This window comes from Pangasianodon hypophthalmus, chromosome 28 (assembly GCF_027358585.1).
Source record: "Pangasianodon hypophthalmus isolate fPanHyp1 chromosome 28, fPanHyp1.pri, whole genome shotgun sequence".
Taxonomy (NCBI): domain Eukaryota; kingdom Metazoa; phylum Chordata; class Actinopteri; order Siluriformes; family Pangasiidae; genus Pangasianodon; species Pangasianodon hypophthalmus.
This window is the reverse complement of record NC_069737.1, coordinates 8,917,581-8,940,787: the sequence shown is the minus strand read 5'-3', so window position 1 is coordinate 8,940,787 and position 23,207 is coordinate 8,917,581. Positions and strand designations below refer to the sequence as shown.

At 37.5% G+C, this 23,207-nt stretch overlaps 1 protein-coding gene across 1 annotated transcript; it reads right to left on the bottom strand.

Annotated features, from left to right (window-relative positions):
• Window positions 1-426: 426 nt before the first annotated feature.
• LOC113544353 (chitin synthase) lies at window positions 427-21,335 on the bottom strand. Its single transcript, XM_034301039.2, has 20 exons — window positions 21,170-21,335; window positions 18,984-19,125; window positions 17,585-17,767; window positions 15,250-15,939; window positions 14,701-15,038; window positions 14,521-14,610; window positions 14,286-14,438; window positions 11,059-11,233; window positions 9,821-9,925; window positions 9,606-9,747; window positions 8,156-8,356; window positions 7,654-7,938; window positions 6,841-7,029; window positions 3,892-4,294; window positions 3,757-3,773; window positions 3,614-3,678; window positions 2,379-2,489; window positions 1,639-1,856; window positions 1,441-1,540; window positions 427-1,288 (listed from the first exon to the last, which is right to left on the bottom strand). The coding sequence occupies exons 1-20, from the start codon at window positions 21,199-21,201 to the stop codon at window positions 1,277-1,279; spliced, it is 3,651 nt and encodes a 1,216-aa protein (XP_034156930.2). The 5' UTR covers window positions 21,202-21,335; the 3' UTR covers window positions 427-1,276.
• Window positions 21,336-23,207: the final 1,872 nt, after the last annotated feature.

Genomic DNA, 23,207 nt, shown 5'->3' with positions numbered 1-23,207 from the left:
CCATGTCCATGCTACTTCAGCATGCTCAAAAAGCTCCACAAAGGCTTTTGGGTCATCTTGTGGAGTCATCTTTGTAATGGTGATGTGGGATTTAATAATGTTATGCGTAAGCAAGTTGATTCCTTTTGATAATATCCAGCTGAACAGATTCAGTTATCTAAATACATTCATGATTTAATTCAGATAAGAGCTACAGCATTGGTGCTCTTGTTGTTGCATGGCAAACTGCATTCATATTTAAAAAAGGTTTAACTGAAGATTTATATCATGACTCCTGGTGACTTATTTTCTCCTAAAACGGCATGATGCATGTGGGTGACATTTCATTTTAGGTGAGGTGAATTAGTAGTACAGAGGTGTGGTTGAAAGAATTGTTCTCATGCCATGTTTAAACATACTAAAAATTTTTATGATCTGTCAGTCAGTCTTGGACAGGTTACAATTAATTTGCATTTGTGCACACGTAACTTTAAGATCTCACAGCAGCAAAATGTATCAGATCCATCTTGAAACAGAAATTAAATATATACATAGATTATATATGGCTCACTGAAAGGAGAAACAGCACAATTTCAATAAAAAGACAGTCTTTATAACAACAACAACAACAACAACAACAAGCAGATCCATAACTATAGGCAAAGGGATTCAAGAATGATTTGCAATTTAATGTATTTGCCAGTCTGCGATGGGAATAGATTTGAATTTGTTTCATAGCCTCAGGTCATGGTCCTGAAGATGCCTACTATATTTTGTGTCAGTGGGCTAAGTTTTGTCTCATTGCTGAGATACAGCCTCACTAAAAGTTATGACCATAAACATACTTCCAAATTAGGCCAAAATTTGACCTCATGGTGGTGGTAAAGTATTGGCAGCACTTGGCCCAAATTTGGTCAGAATGTTCCTTAGACCCTCCCCAATCAGTGTGCCAAATTTCACAACTTTTTACCAGACAGTTCTATGGGCTGCCATAGACACCATTGCTAGAAGAAGAAGAAGAAGAAGAAGAAAAGTAGAATAGCAATAGCTATTAATAATAATAATAATAATAATAATAATAATAATAATAATAATAACAGTTACTACAGTGAAAGGAGAAGTAACAAATAATTGTAAACAGTGTTTAAAAAACACTAATTCTTTCAATCCCAATAAGCAGGTATTGTATAGCCTAAGGAGGCTTAGGTTTGCCAGGTTTGTGTTGTTGCAAAGTTTCCCATCACAGTTCATCTTTTAGATCATCCACTTGTAGGCTTTTAATCAATTTAATATCCACCTAAAGAAAATTCTGAAAACAAAAAGGAACCTTTAAGTTGGTTAACAAACATATCGTGGTTAACAAACATATTAAAATGTTAAATCAGTCCAACGCATTAATATTTCTGGCAATAACAATGAAGAAGAAATAAACAAACAAACAAACTAAAAAAAACAACTCACGTTTTCTTCAGTGATCGGTTCCAGAGAGTTTATCATCACCTTCCTGTTAACCATGGCCTCAGTCCCAGTGTAAGCAGTGAAATGGATTAAAGTCTGGACTCTAAAGAAAAAAAAAAAACACATACATGTATAAGTCAAATAGTAGTCATTCAGAGCACTTTTAAATGTCATACAACACAAGATTTATATTTTAGTTACCTGTGCCACACCATAGCTGCAAACTGGATAATAAGGAGGCCTGCAAAACTGATGAGGAACATCAGTCCAATAGGATCGATAAAAAGCGTCCTGTTATGGTCAATTGTTCCATTGGTATAAGTCGTTGGGATGGGGATTTTGATTATAGTGCCAATGGCTTGCAAAAAGAAAGTAGCCACAAGCCACAGGGCATTACAGATAAAAAACACAAAAGTTGCCTGAAAATGTAAAGACGATAATTAGACCAGGTAGTTATGTTAGGTCACTACCCAAATATTCCTAAGTATAGTGATCGCTGCTAGGCATTTGCCAACAATTAGTTATACAATATACCATGCTATTGAAATCGTGGGAGCTTCAAAATATAGTCACTATAGATGACTATATATTTTCTTCAAATACACTGTCGTTGACCTCTTTACTGCAAACTTATTTCAAGAGTGACATTGATGATGCAACTGCCATTTGACTTTTTAGTATTTGTTAATTTGTTTAACATTTATTTCAAACATACTGTCTGTCATTTTCATTCATTATGTAATGTCTAATGGGGACAATGTGGAAAAAGAAACAAAAATTGTATTATTCATGCCATAACATTGAGATTAATGAATTATCATGAAACAATTTAAAATCATAACTCAATTGAGCATATTCCTATATATTAAGTAAAGATTTTATATATCCAAATGTTATCCATCCTTTTTTTTTTTTTTTTGGTCAACTTCCCACTCACAAACCTTGTTGCGTAGGTCTTTCAGGTCTGCTTTGACTTTTTCTTCCTTTTTTTTATCAGTCTTTAATGGCTTTAGGTATTGTTCAATTAGGTCCTTCCAAAACTTTTCTTCTTCCTAATAAATCAAAAGAAGTTATTAGGATTATGTTCTGTGAGCTAGCAGTTAGCTACTTTCCAATTCTTACATGATGAATAGTTAAAACAAGAAACATTAGGCTGTAGCAAAACAGAGATTACATGATAAGAAAGTGTGGTCACACTATTGCATTCCTTGAAAAAAAAAAAAATTACACAAACCAAGTTGTATGAAAGGTTAAGAATTATAAGGTGCATGGGTGGAGGTTGTAGTCTAGTAATTTCATTTGTGCAAAAACCCTAACCCTAACCCTAACCCAGACTAGTGGGCATGTCATTCAGTGGTGCAGATGGGCATGTTTTTGACCCCATACAGTATATGGACAAGTATTTTTGAACATTTCTGAATAGGTGTAGTTCTATGACTGCAATCTGTGTTAGCCATCACACATGCGAGTGTGATATTGACCAAACAAATTAGTGGAGGAACTGTAATCTCCTATAGTAATTACACTTGAAGAACTTGCTTTCACATAATTTGCACACCTTGTTTAATAAAGCATTTCACAGTGCACTGCATAAGTATTCACCCCTTTGAACTTTTCCATATTTTGTGGCAAAATTTAGTGTGAACTTAATGTTCACCAACAGGCTCCATATAATCTGACAAAGAAGAATAGGCAAAAATATCAGAACCTTGATGTGCAAAGCTGATAGAGACATAAGAAGAGTAGACTACAACCAACCAACCACATATTGATCCAGGGTGGTAAATACTTATGCAACCAACAAATTTCTGTTTTTTGCATAATTAACCATTGTGTCACACTGGAAAAAATATTTTGCTCCATCAAAAGTGACACATATTTTGTAAATCAAATTTTTTTTTTAACAAAAGGGCCGGTAATACTTATGAAAGGCACTGAAGTTATTTTGGCATGAACAAGACCCTAGTATTCAGAAACCATAAAAATAAAAAAAAATGGTCAATTGAATACAAGGTTATGAACTCTGCTTCATCAATAATCATCTAGTTTATATGGTGCTGTACAGTAATACAGTAAAAGAGTGTGTGATGCAAAATAAGGCACTTCTGCCACTAAGCATGCTTTTACCTATAAAACGCTTATTGAGTAATCTTGAAAAAAAAATGATGATACCCACCAAATTAAAGCTGTGCTCCATAAGGGCCAGTTCACCAGAGCTTTCTGCCAACTGTTGAATAAAAACTATCAAAGAAATCTTTGTTAATTATCTGTGGTACTGTGGTATATAGTAAGAGTTGTCAAAAATGTATGTTTACTCACAGTTCTCAATGAAAGGTCTGGGGAAAAAACAAGATTACGTTTATTTAGCGCACATCACTTCAGCCACAATAGTTTAATAGCTAAAATAGTTTAATCAGCCATCAAAATGTTAGTATATTATTTTATATCTCTTACCTTTCTATAGGTTCGGATGGCACTTTGGTTTCGACTTTCAAAAGAGGTTCGCTCTCTGGCACTGCACGCATCACTTTTTTGTCTTCGTTCAGTTGAACCTCCAGATTGTAGCCACATATTTTGAACAGCTTCTGGCACTTGACATTTTGCTGAAGGTTCCCCTCAGATCCAGTGGTCTGGTTGGCAGATTCGCGTGTGCCCCATGACACATTGTTCATGTTGACCATGGAATAAATTGCCAGCAGCAGGTAGCCACTGGGGATGCAGATGACATAAAGGAAGCCAAAGATGATAAGATGGAACTCATGAGGATGAAGAAGGGCGGTGGCAATGTACACAGAGGTTATGCCTATGAAGAACAAGCCATTTGGGGTCACGAAAGTCTGCTGCAGTACCATATCCCCTGAAGATACACAGAACACACATAAGCAGTTGATGAGATGAGATGCCAGTACTTCACAGCACACCAAGCACACACATTCACACACTCATCCACATATAGGGGCAATTTAGTGTAGCCAGTCCACATATCAGCATCCTCCTAGATACAGATATATACATCAACCCGGTCTAACTGGCAGAGGAGGAGGTGTCGCAGTTATTTATAATGATAATTAAGGCGTCATACATAAACTCATATAAAAGTCATAAATTCAATGCGTTTGAAGTTCTTTATACTAACATAACAAACGTACCAGACAATTCCACTAATTATTATTTACAGACCCCCCAGGGCCATATTCTGAATTCCTTCATGAATTTGAGGATTTCATCTCTAACCTGGTTGTTTCTTTAGACAAAGCATTAATTGTTGGAGACTTTAATATATTTTTTGATAACCCAGAAGACCTTCTGAGAACAGCGGTTGTGTCCATTCTAGATTCAGTAGTGGTTACTCAGAAGAATAATAATAATAATAGGACCCACTCACAGTGGTGGTCACACTGATGATTTAATACTAACATTCGGATAACTAGCAGTTATCAAACCCCTGATTAAAAAAACCTGACCTCAACCCCTGTCAATTGTCAAACTATAGGCCAATATCAAATCTCCCCTTTATCTCCAAGATTCTAGAAAATGTTGTAGCACAGCAGTTATACTCATACCTACATAGGAATAACATTCATGAAATGTATCAGTCAGGATTTAGGCCTCATCATAGCACAGAGACAGCACTGGTTAAAGCAGTAAATGACCTACTAGTGGCCTCTGATCAGGGTTGTGTCTCCTTGCTCGTGTTGCTTGACCTTAGTTGATCATGCTATTCTCCTTGATAGACTAGAAAATGTTGTAGGCATTAAGGGAACGGCCCTCTCCTGGCTCAGGTCTTATTTGACTGATCATCATCAATTTGTAGATGTAAATGGTGACTTGTCTACGCATACTAAGGTAAAGTTTGGTGTTCCACAAGGTTCTGTTTTAGGCCCACTGCTCTTTATATATGCTACCTCTGGGCAAAATTATTCATAAACATGGTATTAGCTTCCACCGTTATGCTGATGACACAGAGTTTTATGTTTCAGCAAAGCGAGATGACAGACACCAGCTTAATAAAGTTGAGGAATGTGTAAAGGACATTGGATGCTTCTTAACTTTCTTTTACTTAATTCTGACAAGACAGAAGTACTTGTACTAGGACCACATGCAGCTAGATGTAAGCTTTCTGATTACATAACTCTGGATGGCCTTTCTGAATCATCATATGCAGCAATAAAAGACCTTGGTGTGATTACTGACTCCAGTCTTTCATTTGAAGCTCATGTAGATAATATTACTAGGATAGCTTTGTTCCATCTCAGAAATATTGATAAGATAAGAAATATAATGTCACTGCATGATGCAGAAAAATTAGTTCATGCTTTTGTCACCTCTAGGTTGGATTATTGTAATGCCTTGCTGTCTGGATGTTCCAGTAGATGCATAAACAAGCTCCAGTTAGTCCAGAATGCAGCAGCAAGAGTCCTTACTAGAACCAGAAGATATGTCCACATCACCCCTATCTGATCCACACTACATTGGCTCCCAATCAAATTTCATATTGATTATAAAATACTACTATTGACCTATAAAACACTGAATGGTCTCACGTCTCAGTGCCTGAGCGAAATTTTGGACTTTTATGATCCGCCACGCCTACTTCGATCAAAAATGCAAGCTAACCCTATCAGTTATCACCCAGATGAGGATGAGTTCCCTTTTGAGTCTGGTTCCTCTCAAGGTTTCTTCCTCATATCGTCTCAGGGAGTTTTTCCTTGCCACCATCGCCACTGGCTTGCTCATTAGGGATAAATTCACATATTTACAATTTATTTTGGTTTAATTTTATTTGAATCTATTTATTTCTGTAAAACTGCTTTGTGACAATGTCCATTGTTAAAATACAAATAAAATTGAATTGAATTGAATTTTTGGAGATGGGAAGCATGCTGAACAACCCATAGAAAACCCACATTGACATGGGGAGAAGATGTAAAATTCTGCACAGACAGGATGCACAGAGATCTTACGATAGAACTGTAGTCCTGTACTGTATTTGTTGGGGGAAAATACTAAAATATTTTTAAAACAAACTTACTGTCACAGTAACCCACAATATTAATGGACACTGCATATTGTTTACCTTTGTTACCAAATTAGCTTAGAAAAGGTATTTCAAAGGAGAGATGTGACGAGACATAAACCGTTCCAGAGCACAATAAAATTAAATGTCAAAGATGATAACAGTCAGATATAAACTAAAAGACTGACAATGCAGGAGCAAATACATAGCAGTTTATGTGGTAGAAAATAATTGTAAAGATATCAGTTAACATTAATAAGTGATTCTCATACTGAATGTTAGAAAAAGTACATGAAAAGATTTCAAACTCTAAAGGGTTATGTTATTAAGTAAAAAATTGCATTATGGCATACAATAGTATTGAATTAAAAGAAAACTTCACTTACCTATAATAGATAAGATGGCTGCTGTCGTTAGAAAAGCATAGAATATGCTCATGACGCCAGCAATTCTTATTTGTAAGTCTGATTTTGCTTGCCCAAGATAATAGCAGAGAATTATGTAGATTGCAGGAGGAATAACCGCCATCAGAAGAGCAACATTGGCATCTATCTTGAGGATGAATGTAAAGCATCCTGTTGAAAAGATAGGTGACTTTTACACAAGAAATAGTTGCCAAATGTGTCTCAATTATTCTAAAAAATGGTAAAGGTGGTGCAACAAAATATTAAGTTAAGGGTACCGTATTTTTTGTCCGTGTCATTTTCATTTGGTTCAGTATGTAAAATGTTCAGTTTAATTGAAAATCAAAAGTAATGCCTGATTTGTGTTAAACAAGGAATTAACAGTGATTGATGCCATTAACGTTTGCCAGTTTCAGATTATCTCAGAAATAGTTGTGGATTCTTCTTTTTCATGGAAGGGTACCAACAAATATGCCCATGTCTGTCTGTATGTATGTATGTATGTATGTATGTATATATATATATACACACATTATATATATATATATATATATCAGGCTGAAAAGATATTACGTTTCATGTACTTTTCCTGCTGTAAACTCCTTATATTACAGCATAACATAGTGATGGTTAAGCATTTCCACACCAAGAGCCATTCAAAATTTCTGTGCTGATTTGCACAATACACAAAGTGCTAACACTACTGCTAGTTAGACTAAAACAATTGAAATTAGCCTGAATAGAAATGGTAAAATAGTTCTGAGCTGATGATCTAAAGAGCATCTAAGCTGTCACCTGCAATCATGAGGCAGACTGTAGCTGGGCCCAAGATCGAGGCAGCCATGGTGATAGTCTGGTAGATAATGTAAGGTCGTGATATGGACTTGTTCATTCGTGCAGTGACACTGCCACTGGAAAGAAGGTCCAGAGTGTTGGCCATTGTGGAAGGGCCCCAGCGCCGCCGTTGGTTGTAAAACTCCTTGAACTCCTGTGGAGCATTGGTGTATGAGTCAGAGGCAGCACTGTACTCCACCCGCCATCCCTGCTGCAGGAGCAGTGTGCACAGCCAGCGGTCCTCACCTGCATACACAGAGCCAGAACACACAAGATGCATAAGAATATACATTAAATATATATATATATATATATATATATATATATATATATATATATATATATATATATATATATAGAATATACATTAAAATGTGAATATACATTAAATATATAGGTATTAAGAGAATGTACTGTGCATAATGTTATTTTTTCTCATCTCCTTTGTCTTTGCTCCCCTCACCCTGGTCATATTGTAGATAGTGGGAAGCCTCAGTTGCTTTTCTTGTATATCTCTTCATGACGTTGTCACTCATGAGTGCCTCTGCACGCATCAGGCTGAAACAGCCCGGGCTGCACAACACAGATCCGAACACATGCTCAGCTGTCTTCTGGAGCCAGTGACCCACAGCATACTCAAATTTCTGATACCATACCATCGGGCCTGCAACACACACAGTGAAAGCTCTATATTCCTGTTTATAGACTGTATGGACCACAAGCTGTAAAATATGTGCGTTGTATATTTTTGTTATCTTTGTGACCATTGATGCAGGTGGTAATGTGCCATCTAAAAAAAAACACCTGTATAAAACCATACAAATCACTATATAAAAAAAGGGTAAATCAGTGCAAATATAATAAAGGTGTGAAATTTGAACTAATACATTATGAAGAGGTGTGCATAGGAGAGCTGCTGTGATTTTCAATCAAATCAGATCCTCTATTCCCTTTAAGAACCAAGTGTAGTGGTATTACTGTCTAGCCTGTCAATCAAACCAATACGATTCGATCAAACACTTTCAGAGTGTTCAGCTACCCTGTGATGCAGCATGGGCAACAATTCAAAACAAATGTGGTGGTTTCATCTCAAAAGAAGCACATCGTCACTTCACCAAGCACTTCACCATCCCCATTTGGTAGCTGTTGCATGATAGTGGAGACCTAGCTAGTTGGTGGTAATTGGCAAATGACCAAATTGGGAGAAATTGGTTAAAAACCAGTTTACAGCTGAAATTTTGGTGCAAATTTTGGTCTGCCCGGTGTGGCACAGTGATGTTTTTGTAATGACATACCATTAGATTTCTACGGCAGCCCGCAAGTACAAAACAAATTAACAAACCAAAAAAATGCAACAGCAAATCAGTAAATGCAGCAATAAAACCAAAAACAACAGCAATTTCAGTAAAGTACCTCAAAAATGGCTTAAAACAGAAATGCTAGTTCCTTATTAATCGTCACATGCTCACTGCTGATTTACTACAGCATGTGTCCGTCTGAAAGACTGAGGAAAACGGAAAGACGTATCTACATGGCTCCAGCCCCGCCCCCTCTTCTACAATTGTGTGGTCTCGAGAGGTTTGAAAATCCCACTGAATCAGCAGGTTTGAATACCACACCCCCTTTGACTCCACCCATGTCAGTGAGGCATTTTAACTGATAACCATAAAAATAGCAAAATAAATAAATAAATAAATAAATATACTTTTTTTTCTGCAGTTACTAACAAATCATGCTTATGTTGGCATGAAAACAGAGCCTTAACAACTCTTAACATACAGGAATGACGATAATACTATTTGACCATGGACACATATTTATAATTGCCAGTAAAATTAGTGAGCTCACAAACTCTTGATATTTGTCAAACCCTTCCTATTAGCTATTATTATTATTTGTGTATTATTAATCACCTGTGCCAGTAGGATGGATCCTGCCACAAGCAGCTCCCACTTCGGGGTACAACCTGAGCCGATCCACTAAAAGCATGACTGCTGAAGGCTGGAAATCTGTGTCTCCATCTAGAGCTAGAATATATGTGGTCTTTTTGGCTTTCTGGAAGAGAAAGGCAATACTTTAGATTATGAAAGTCAGTGTATTGCAGTCATGTTAAGATAATCACACTTACTCTTAACTGGTCTTCAATATTTGTCAGCTGATCATCCCCTTCCCTGTACATCTGATAGTATTTCTTGTGCAGCCTCCAGCCAAGAAGGTAGTACATGTACATGATCTTTAGTGAAAAGAAACACAATCAATGCCTACACTGAGACCCTGTAAGTAGGATAAACTTTTAGCATATTGACAATATGGTTTTAGTTAGGGCTACAACAGTTGGATTGTGTTATGAAAAATGGTTGATGGAAATGACGAAGCACTTATGAACAACCATTACAAACAAAGTATGGGAACACTATGCTGTTGGCCTCATGACATAACTTGTGTTTTTATTAAGAATAATATTTTGTATTTGATTCATAATTTTTGTTTGTTGGAATGTGAAAGCACTATATTCCAGGTTGAGCCATGCTTATTAATTGTCATGTTTGACACTTTGGCCAAGAGCTTGGTAGTTTGTATTTTGTTCAAATTGAATAATACGTTTACGAAGGCTTTTTTTTTCCTCAAAACTCATGTCATGAAGCATAATGCAGTGAGCAGTGAAGCTATGTGAATCAAATAGCTTGTAAGTATTTAACTTGAAATGCTGCACAGAAATATTGTTGGTATTTAATAGATATTTTAAAATAATCCTAACTAATCTATTAATTGGAGAAATTAATATATTAATCAATAGATTATTCAATTATGAAAATAGTCATTAGATGGAGTCCTAGTTTTAGTTGTTGAGAGCATGTGAACCCAAAACTACCCCTGCTACTGCCCTTGATTCCACCCCTAATGTAACACACATCTGATGATTAAGTATACTAGCATCTAAAGCTTTTTTGGGCACGTTTGTAATTAGGAGAGAAACTGGATGAAAATATCATGGTTTGCATCACAGTGTCTGCTTTCCACTTTCAATGTTTCATCCATTTCAAAGTAATAGATAATAAAAGCAAATATTATATTATTAAATTATGATTTAATATTTTCATCATATTTTTCTTAGCCTTTGTGGTTTATATAACATAATAAAATAATATTCATAAAATAATATTTTATTTTTTTGTGAAACTGTTTGTGTCTTCATCATTTACACCAGTAATGGAATCATTTTTTAGTTATAATGGTATGCAGTCGTACCGGTATAGTGTACAGTATATAGTGTATATCTGAAACGTAACAGCAGGCTACAATTGTTAAGAGTAAAAATTGTGGAGGAAAAGTTTTGGGAAAACTAGTGAGTCTGCAGCAGCTCACCTGAGACCATCTCTTTTTGTGGCGGATCTGGAGTTTGTCCTTGAAGTGAACAAACAGTGTGTTGCCGTGAGGAAGTGTGTACTGCAGACGGCAGCCGTATGGCGTTTGGAAGATTTTCTGGTGAGGAAGAGGCTTTCTCTCCCTAAATACACTTTTACAATCCTCTGTGAATATGCTGTGTATTATCAGGACACACAAACACACACACACACACACACAAACTTTACATAATTCAAGAAAAACAATACATGTATTATTATTATTATTATTATTATTATTATTATTATTATTATTATTACTATTATTATTGTTATTATTGTGGAAGAGGAATAACAGGAGGAGAGACGAGCACCCCAAGAGAGAGAGAGCCACCCAGGGGAGAGCTGTATGTGTGTATATAGTGTGTGTAGACCGGAAAGTGAAAGTAAAGTGTTGTACTAAAAGAGGCAGGCAAAGCTGTCTGGTTGTGTGTTTCTGAGTGTGTGTCTCCCGCCTCCTCATTTCCCCACGACAGAGATCACTTCACAATTATTATTATTATCAAATAATAATAATAATAATAATAATAATAATAATAATAATTTAATAAAATGTCCAGCCAGGCCAGATTTGCCTCCCTTTCTAACTTACAAAAAACAATTTTGCATGTTGAACCAAATAAACCAAGTATAATACATGATTATTCAATATATTAATAATTCTGTACAGGTCTTTTGCAGCCAAAATGGTGTTTATGGCATATGGTTCTATATATTTGTGGTCGAACGCCCATGCCGCCAAAAATATATACAATATATTGTGAATGGAAGGAGGATTCTGGGGAATGACTGATAGGGATGACCATGCACCTGTGGGTGATAAGTGTTTTGTGTTTCAGCAAGTGCCAGCGAGGAGGGAGTGCCATAGAAGCTGGGGGAAAAGAGTGGACCTGAACTATATGTGTGTTTGTGTGTCTCTGTGTGAGTCCCTGAGTTAGAAAACATGATTCACACTGAAAAGTGCTCAAAAGAGAAAATGAAAAACAAAAAGCCCTGTTGAGTTGTCTCAAGCCTGCCTCCTGTTTCTTCATTTCTTCCCAACCCACCAGAGTGTTACAATGGGGCAGAAAACCTAGGAGGTGAGGAAGATATGCTCGCCCCTCCCCAGAAACATCCAGACCCATGCTGGCATCCACCAGAGTCAACATCTGGCCATTCTCGAGCTGCGTATGGTGATTCACTGATGCTCAGTAAGCTTGGCTGCTCACTGAAGTCCATCACTGAAGACATGGTAGACCTGGTGATACTGAAGCAATCTGTCGCCAGACTGCCTGAGGGGACGGCAGAATGGATCCAGAGGACCATTTGGTGGTGTATCTGGGGGAAGGTAGCCATTCCCCTTCTCTTCCTCTCTCTTCCTCTCTCTTTCACTCTCTCTCTCTCTCTTCTCCAATTCCCAAACCCAGTTACTCCCTTGCCTCTCCCTCCAAGACCCATATATCCCTCCCTCTTCTTCTGTTACTGTCCCTTTCCACCCTCAGGTCAGCTTCCCTGGGACCACATGTGTAGGAGTAAGGCCATGTGCAGGAGTAATGTTTTTCCATGCAGCTCACCATAATCCAATGATGGGGCATTTAGGGCAGGGGAAAATACTGAACCGTCCGATAGCTTGTTTCTATTGGCTGGGTATTTGCATCAATGTTCATCTCCACACCTTGGATCAATTAAGAGAGATGAGCTGGATGGGAGGTGAATATAAAATATGCAGCTCAACACACTCTCCCCCAACCCCATCACAGCTCCAGCCACATTTCAACGACTCATGGACAGAATCCTCTGCCCACATGTTGCCTATACCTTGAACATTTCAGGGTTATCCTGAGATACTTGAGATATAATGGACTCACAGCAAACCCAAACAAGTGTGTAATTGGGTGGGTCGAAGTAAAAGTATCTGGGCTTTCACTTGGGTCATGGGCAAGTGCATTCCCAAATTGATAAGCCAGCAGTGATTGCAGCCTGCCCAAGACCCAAGACCCAAAAGGAGGTTAGACAGGTTCTGGGGCTGGCTGGCATAGGTTTGTGCCTAGTTATTTCAGTCATTACTTAACTATACATTACAATACATTAACTGTCATTAAAGTATTGTATGGTCAGTTATTAATATAGCAAGATTTCTTGATGGTAGACTGTGCCTTAAAATGATCAGAAAAACAATTATGTTTTATTTTTTATATGTCATCATAACACTGAAAGTAATTCCTTACATCACGCATTGCTGATTCATTTTAGACGTGTGTGTGACATCCATCAAACACAGCAGTCAGGGGTTGATTTTAAGCAGCGTTTCAACACTGTAAGCTGTAATCTCCCCTGCTCTGTACAATGGTGGCTGCTACACTACAGTGAGGACTTCTAAATAGTGTGAAAGTGGTAGCAGTGGTAGCCCAGTGGTTAAGATGTTGGACTACTGATCGGAAGGTCATGCGTTCAATCCCCAGCACCACCAAGCTGCCACTGCTGGGCCCTTGAGCAAGGCCCTTAACCCTCAACTGCTCAGTTGTATAAATGAGATAAATGTAAGTCGCTCTGGATAAGGGCATCTGCCAAAATGCCATAAATGTAAATGTAAAAATGTTGAGTAGTAGATACTGCGGGCCGTTTCAACATTTTTTCAAGTTCATGCATACAAGGCAGAGAGCCATATTTGACCTACGGCCCTTGAGTTTTAAAAAAAGGGCGAGTGTTAGGGGGGCATAGGAAAATTAGGGGGGTGTAGCCCAACTGACCAGCCCCCAAAATCCGTCCCTAGTCCACAGGCTGGGGTGCAGATTGTTCATAGCTGTGTCAGACTTCCTATCTCATCAAGGGAGTCAGTGAAGGAGTCAGACCAGACAGCTCCCTGTTCTGGGCCAGGCAGTGGGTCGAGCACCAGTTTGTGAATGGAGGGCAGAGTTGGGGCAGAGTGGTAGGAATGAGTGTGCACCTGTGGGTGATTTACTAAATGTTTTGTGATACAATGAGTGGCAGAGAGGAGATAAAAGGAGGGCATGGCATGGACGCCGGGGAGCGAGAGCTGAGCTGAACTGTGTGTGTGTGTGTGTATATGCACTCAAAAGAAACAAAAGTAAAATAAAGAGCCCTGATGAGTTGTCCCAAGCCTGCTTCCCATTTCCTCATTTCTTCCCAAACCCATGGAAGTGTTAAAATATTATTCACAATACATTGCTTGTTTGCACAATCACTTACATATAAACCTGTCGGATGACTTCCACCAGGGTCTCAGCATACTCATTGACACACCGCTGGTTGTCTTTGGTCAGGAAAGCATCATCGAAATAAATGTGAGACTCAAAAACAACATCGTTAAATTGGTTTTTCTTTGGTCGGAACTTGTCCAGCCTGGTGGAAATAGGAGAAAACATTCATTTACAGTTGATCAAAGAAGTTCTCAAATGGAAGACTCTTTTCAACATCAGAATACCTGAACATCGATATGATCATCTTCATCATTTCATCTGCAGTCTCATGCCACATGGTTGCACAGAGGTAGATGGTCACCTTCTCCTTTTCCCTATTGGTGAAAATGTAAGAATGTTAATTCCAGATGTTAATATACATCAAAATGCATTGTCCTTCATTAAGCACACACACACTTAACTACCTGTTATGTCTTGGCTGGAGCACAATCTCGAACTTGGAGTTCAAGAGCATGGACTGGTCAATGAACGCTGCTTCATAAAGGTTGCGCACAAACAAGTCCTTTGTCCTGGCAATACGTTCCGTGTTCAGGAACCAGATGTAGAGTGTGGAGAGCACCAGGCCAATCCACCAGCTCACCAAAGATGATCCAAGAAGACCAAAACCCATCGAAGACTCCTTGTCTGGCATGTGTTGACACAGGTCACGAGTTAAATCACTCAGCATCAGTCTCACGACGCCAAGCCCTGGGCTTTCCGTGATCACAAAGGTATCACAGTAGTCAGCAAATATGGTTTTGTTCTGCAGAAAGAAGTGTAAAATTACTACTTAAAGATTTTCAGAGAAGAATAAGGTAGACTAAGCATTTCACCTATATACTTAACAGGTTTCTATATACTTAACCTGTTAAGATCTGAGAGAAATTACTAATATTAATTAAATACTATCTAGACAGACAGATAGATAGATAGATAGATAGATAGAATTCATTATTATTTTTCATTGTTATAACCTCTTGTTTGATGTTCAAAAAGGGAATCCAAACAGCCAGCACAAAGGCGCCCAATGTGGCTGGAGATGTGAAGATCATGGGAATGAGGAAGCTGCGGCGCACAGCATGCATTTTGCACGCAGCCACGGCCACGTAGCGACACAGAGCTGAAGATAGAACCTGAATGGCGAACAGACTCAAGACGAGGGTTTCAGTAAAGCTGTTGACTGATAACACCGATGACCAGTCCTGGCCTGAGAGCTTCACATAAGCTCCAAGGACAGTGAAGGTCACAATAATTCGCACCAAGCTAGCCACAATGTTCACAAAGTTGTGGGACCTTTTTATGTCCCGGATTGTGTTCTGGAAGAAGACGATGCGGAAAAGCATGGCGTAGTTCTCCCACCAGTTCAAAGAGACCAGGAAAGTGCCTCCTATGGCTAAACCCACGAATAGCACCATGTTCTGCTTTCTGAGATAGTTAACAGCAAAGAAGCAAAAACCTGCAATTAAGAAAACAACAGCAGCTAACGACGTTGCAATAAATCGTCTCCTTCCGTGCGCGACTGCATTTGCGACCACCTGCAGAATGGCTGATAATGTGGCAATGCCATTCAGAAGCATCACGTTGGTCAGGATGTCAAATCGGGGCATAGATATCATGGTTAGGATGGAAGATCCAAGAGCCACCAAAGTTTCCACTGAAATAATCTGCACACAGATAAAGATCAATTTTAGTCAAATTAAATGCAGGGCAATACATAATACATAGCAGTGTATTATAGGCTCAGCCAATAAATATTTAAACAGTCTTTGTGATACTAAAGATTTGATAGTTAATATGCATTAACCAACAGTATATTCAAGAAATAAATACTGTATCTTTTACTACAGTTTAATTAGAGTTAAATGCTACAAAAATGCAACTCCTAAATCACCTGACAACAGTGGTGGATATTTTGTTATTACATAAGTCATGTTTTTTTTCCGTAAGTCAAAAACATCTAGGGGTGTATTTTTTTTTTACATATATCTTTGAACATAACCGCCATGTTCAGCAGCAAAAATAAAGTAAATGTGCAATTTGTGTATCCAGTTACACTGATTAACAAAAGATTTTTATTTGCCTATTACAATGACGGCACTGCACTAGCATTTGCACAGCTATGCAAGTTGGTATCATCTTACTCATGGTCCAGCCATGAATTTCAAATCCTTTCATGGCTATACAAAAAAAGGTTGTTCGGATGCAATAGGTGAGCAGGAAAGCAGTTATCTCATTTATTGCAGATAAGCAAAGCTTATATAACATAAGTAAAGCTTATATAAGGAAAAAGGCAGTGGAAAAACTTGAGATACTAATATCATTATTACCTTTGCAGTGAATAGTAAGGTAATTCCTAAAGCTATACCTAATAGAGAGCAGCTAGTCATGGAAATAAGTTGGCAGTGGTGTAAATTATAAAAACAAAAAGAAAAAAACAAGTAGCAAAAGTAGCCCATTTACAGAATACTTCACCACATGTCTGACTAGATTTGAATGTTTTGAGAAAAATTTAACTCACAAAAAGACAGCACAAAAAGAGCCAATGCAACTTCAGATGGCATTATATACAGCTCTCTTTTTATAATTTTATAATTATATTTTATAATATAATAAATGCCCTTAAATCACACCTTAACTCACCCCAAATAGGTTACTGAGACTAATCTAAATTATTTTAATGATTAAAGTGGTTCTCTGGAAAATCCCTGGTGAAAGGTTCCAAATAAAACCTTCAAGTTCAGGGTTCCCTTAGAGCAAAGATATTCAAACTATGGTGTGCGCTACCCTATGTCAGGTCAACCCAGTCAGCGAACTCCAGTTCCTAGCACACACACACACACACACCCACACACACACACACACACACACACACACACACACACACACACACACACACTGCAGCCTACAAACATGGCTACCCTGGACTACACTCCCCAGAATACACACACTGCCTCGTGGTTTGACCTTGCTAGTTTTCTGATTCATGTTATTTGCCTTTGCCTAGTTTGTCCTGTTTGCTAATCGCCCGACACATTGCCTGTTCTATGTTTTGAATTCTGCCTTGTGATTTTGGATTTGTTTGCCCTTCTTTCATTAACACTAAGTCTACTGAAATTTTATTTGTTTCAACCTTTCCTTCATGAAACCATAGTTGAACATGAAAGAATTGCATTGGGGCCATGGGTGAGATGGGAAGTACCAAAAAATAATTTTTAGGATGCTAAATTTAAAGGTTTTGTTTGTTTGTTTTTTCAAGAAGTGTACAAGCTCATACTTATCCTACATATTTGGATAATGGGCGGCGCTTACCCATAGCAAAGTTTGCGTCGATGGGGTTTTTGAATCCTTAAAAGTAATTTTCCAAATGCTTTTGATCAGCAGTAAAACACTTGGAGCAATTAGAAGGCACCCAATGAAGAGGAGAGCATAGGGTTTGGTGTCTATGGTTGTTGATGTTCCACTGCAAAGGTTTATTAATAGCAACAGAGATGCCTGTAATGTAGATAAAAACAGAAATAGCAAACATGTTTATCATGTTCAAATGCCTCAAAATATATGGCTGCCAACCAGAGATGTTCATGAGTAGTAAAATGGAAGTCCAAGTCAAGTCTTGAGTCTTTACCCTAGAGTAAAATTCAAGTCTTGAGTCTTTCAGATCGACTCTCTGTCAATTCCTAAGTCAGCAGAATCTACATGAGGAGTATATGGCAACTTTAACTGTATAGCAACAATAAAGAATAGTACTGTTCACAGTAAAGGGGGATAAAAAACAGATCAACAGTTGTGGATCAAATAGATCAAAAGTTGCAACTATACATTTAGAAATATGTTTTATAACACTTCTTATAGAAGAAAAGGTTGAAAATTAAAAAAAAAAAAAATTAAATAGTCCTTTGTTTTGATATTAAAGTTTTTACTAAAACTTTGTCTCTAAATAAAAAAATAATAATCAACAATAAAACATATATATATATATATATATATATATCACTGAAACTTGACAGTTGAAGACTTGAAAAAGACCAGGGGATATTTTTCTAATCTTCAACTGTCTGTACATCTGATTCTGTGCTCACTGTAGCCTCAGATTCACAAACAATCATGCCACTGTCCGAATCACTGAGATCACATTTTTTCTCCATTCTGATGGTTGATGTAAACATTACCCAAAGCTCATATCTGCATGATTTTATGCATTGCACTGCTGCCAAGTGATTGCCTGATTGAATAATTGCATGAATGCTAATATTTGCTGACGTGAACAGAGGTGATGTCTCACAGCCGTAACGTCACTCTGACTCTAATGAAACTAAACTAACTTGTCTGGGTGTGTTGTCAGAAGTCTTTTGTATTATCATATAATTATCTTTCCACATTCTTTACATCGTTCTGTTCCCGCATACGGCACTCCTGCCAAGGGTATGATGCTCTGTTTACACTGGTGCTAGGAGGCATGTGTTGGGAAGGGGGGCGGGGGGTAGGCTATAGCCCAAAATAAATAAACAAAATAAAGCAACTACACACATGCAAATAAAAATACTTTTTCTGGAACTTTCACTCACACTCTGTCCAGGTAATCATGGAAAGACTTATTGTTCACAAGTTACTATTGACGAGTCCAAGTCAAGTCGGGAGTCATAAAGGATGAGCTGCAAGTCAAGTCTGAAGTCTATTTTTATGAAAATACATATTCTTGTTTAAGGCTTACTTTGCTGAAGAAGGCTAGCCCAAACACCAAGATTCCCACAAGAGTACATGTGATGATTTGGATGAAGCTCACAAGCTTGCGAGGTTTTTGCTCATCTGCAATAATAGGTGTTTCCCGAGCAGCGTCCCAGGCCTGCGTGACCCTACAACATCACAATTTTAAATGTTGTGTTTTAAAATGTCATTGTGAAGAGGTGCAAAAAAAGTATTGACAGGTCCAGGTCGAGACTTTGAGAGAGACTGTATACATTATTATAATAATACTACAGGAATAAATGGATACAAAACCACATTTTAAATAGCAGTGGTAATAATGATGATAATGTTGAAAACAAGGAAAGAAACATTGAACCAATCTCTTACTATTGCTGCTTTTCATTCTGATCTTCATGCATCCTTATTCAATGACAAAGTAACACACCAGTGCCAGTTGGATGTATTAGATATAAGTGTGGGTGGTTACATATGAACTTGGTTTCAGGCACTTCTTTTTTCTTTGTGTTTTAACATGTATTTTACTTTGAGAAAGGGTTGTGTGCATTATAATATATATATATATATATATATATATATATATATATATATATATATATATATATATACATATATATACATACATATATACATACACTGCCTGGCCAAAAAAAAAAGTTGCACACATTAATATATCATTGAACCACCTTACCACCTTTAGCTTTGATTATGGTGCACATTCGCTATGCCACTCTTTCAAAAACTTCATACAACGTCACAACATTTATTTCCATTCAGAGTTGCATGAATTTTTTGCCAAGATCTTGTACTGACGATGCGAGAGTCGAACCACTCCATAAAGTCTTTTCCAGCACATCCCAAAGACAGCACATCCCAAATGGGGTTAAGGTCAGGACTCTGTGGTGGCCAATTCATGTGTGAAAATGAGTCCTCATGCTTCCTGAACCATTCTTTCCAAATCTGAGCCCTGATTTTATACCCATGCCATCAGGGAAGAAAAAATCCATTGATGTTATAACCTGGTCATTCAGTACATTTAGGTAGTCAGCTGACTTCATTTTATTGCCCCATAACGTTGCTGAGCCTAGACCTGACCAGTTGATGCAACCCCAGATCATAACACTGCCTCCAGAGGCTTGTACAGTGGCCACTATGCATGATAGATGCATCGCTTCATGTGCTTCCGTACTTACCCTGACACACCGTCACTAAGGAATAGGGTAAATCTGGACCTATCAAACCACATGACCTTTTTCCATTGCTCCAGAGTCCAATCTTTATGCGCCCTAGCAAATTGAAGCCTTTTCTCCTGATTAGTCTCACTAACAAGTGGTTTTTTTATGGCCACCCACTGTTTAGTACCAATCCTGTGTGTTCTCATCTCATTGTGAGTGTGAAAATGAGAAGCTACTAACTGCATCAGTTAAGGTTAAAAGAATTGTTATCAGCTGAAACACATTAATCAATATAGTAATTATCCAATCAACAGCTCTTAAGTATTTGCTGATTTAAATCAGCAGATTTTTAGCCAGGCAGTATATATATATATATATATATATATATATATATATATATATATATATATATGTAATGTACTTGGTCGCAACAAAAAAAATCATTGGTCAGGCAATTAGCAAAAAGGCAATTAGCTCCTGTGCCACCATTTGGTCAATTACTTTTGCTGCAGTGAAAATCTAGAAACAGGAAAATTCACTTATATAGTTTTCTTGTATGCAAAGGAAAAAATCATGATAATGATTAAAATATTTGATGTAAAATTCAAACTAACACATGTTTGGGTGTACAAAATTTTCCAAAAATATCTTTTGGTATTTTATTTATTTATTTTTTTTAAAGATTAGTCATAAGAAGACTATATAAGTGAATTTCCCTTTCACTGTGGCAAAAGTAAATGACCAAATGGTGGCACAGCAGATCTCAGGATGCATTTTATAATGCATATATGCATAATTTCATGACCAATGATTTGTTGTTAAGAGCATTAAAAATGTCTGTCTGTCTGTCTATCTATCTATCTATCTACTTAATAATAAATATAAATATAAATATAAATATAAATATAAATATAAATATAAATATATACTGTAAGTAATAATACAAGTTATTAAACATCAGCAGAAAATAAATGAAAATTAAGAAAGACAAGAAAGAAATGAAAGACTGAACTCATACCTGCGCTCTTTTTTATTCTGATATTCATACATGTTCAGTGACAAAGTGACAAAATGATACACCAGTATCAGTCAGATATATTACAGTGGGCGGTGACCCATTAACTTGTTTAGAAGACGCACCTCTGAAACTGTCACTAATTATGCAGTGTGAATGATATATTCTCTGAGGAAGGATTGTTTTGATATTGCAGTTTCATAAGAATTAATGCACAGCTTGGAACAGCTTGGACCATCCCCACTTAAGAATTTCAATTATGACTCATGACTCATGTCAATGCAGGATGAATTAGTGTATATTCATTTTGTGCATTATTTTCTTTGATCTGTTTCTGTTTGATACTGAAAAGTCCCTTTATTCTTTACTTTTGCTTTCAGCGCTTTTTATTTTCACACACGCAAGCACACACACGCAAGCACACACACACACACGGCTCTGTGCTGGTTACTCTCTCCCTCCCGAGGCGAGGATCCACGAAAGGATCTTGATCTTAAAAATACAGATCTTCTACATGTAATTGAAAATTTGGATGATGATAATATTGAATATGCATAGCTTATTATTATACATACCAAGTCATTGACTTGAAAATTGAATGAAAAAAAAAAAAAAAAAAGAAAATGTCACTAGTGTGAAGAACCAATCGTGCAAGGGCAATTTTTTTTTAGCAGGCAAAACCATTCATCCTCACTAAATGTAACATTGTGTGAGCATAGCATGTATGTATTTTTCATTAGGTTGGGCAGCTACCAGCCTTGTGCAGGATCTCCTCAGGTGGGCCCATTCATGACTGGCCTCACCGAGAGCAACTCACCTGCATGGGCTGTGCAATGATGGAGTGTACATCCAGTGGTAAGTGCACTCAGAAAAGTGGTATCTGCACTCAGAGGTGGTAGCCCATATCTGGGAAAGGTTTGACTAGACACAGGTGGACCTTTTCACCAGTGCCAAATCAACCCATTACAGGATTCAGCAACTAGGCCACCAAGATTGCCATGTCTGAGGGTATGGTCCCTTGGTCTGTATTGCCAACTAAAGACTGTGACCTAGCAGTCCAGAAAACACTTCTGAAAGCAAGAACCCCAGCACACAAGCCTTGTTATGACCTCAAGTGGAAGATGTTTTGCAATTCCTGTTGGCTGGACCGTGTGCATTTGCAGATTCCTAGGATCCTGATTTTCCTTCAGCAACTGCTAGACAGGGGCAAGTTCCCATCACCCAATTACAGCGTGGAATCTCCTCTTTGTCTTCAAGGGTTCTCATGATGAGCCTATGCAGAATTGACTGATCCTTAGACCAACTGCTTATCTTCCATGCAGGAAAGACATGGGAAGGTTCCTTGTATAAGCACAGGCTGGCTGACTGGGTGGTGGATTTCATCACGTTTACTTATAGACCACTGCGAGTATCCAAACACAATGTCCTGGCATGTTTACAGATAGGCAAAAGTATAAAACGGTCCGCTACCTGGGCATTGCCATGCAAATTCTCTAAATTCTACAAAGTCAAAATTTCCTTTCTCATTCACATGAATGTCGCAGCCATCTAAGTTGAGTCCTGTTCCTCATTGCATTGATAGTATACCTTATCCTTTTTAAATCAAATTTTATTGAATGATTTCAAAATTCATTACAAGCAATTACACACATTTTACAATATAGAGATACACATATTTGAGTCGATCAAAACACAAAGGTATACAATTAATGCATATGTGTCTATATATTTACACATATTTGCACAATACTTACATGTCACCAAGACTTCAAATCTTTAAAAGAGTCCATTGATGTCTATTTCTTGTCCTTCTGTCCATTGTCCTTTGTCTTTTCAGTTCACTCACAATCTGTTTTCACAATTTCACAATCGCAGCAGGGATATGGCACTGATGGATAATCATTTTCATCTCGTTTTCCATATTTTATAGTTAATAATACACATAACAAACTAGTAAAAGTCCTTCACGGTTTTTGTAAAAAATTTTTGTCCAAAATTCCATACATTATAATTTTATCATTCAAGTTTATGTCCAATCCTA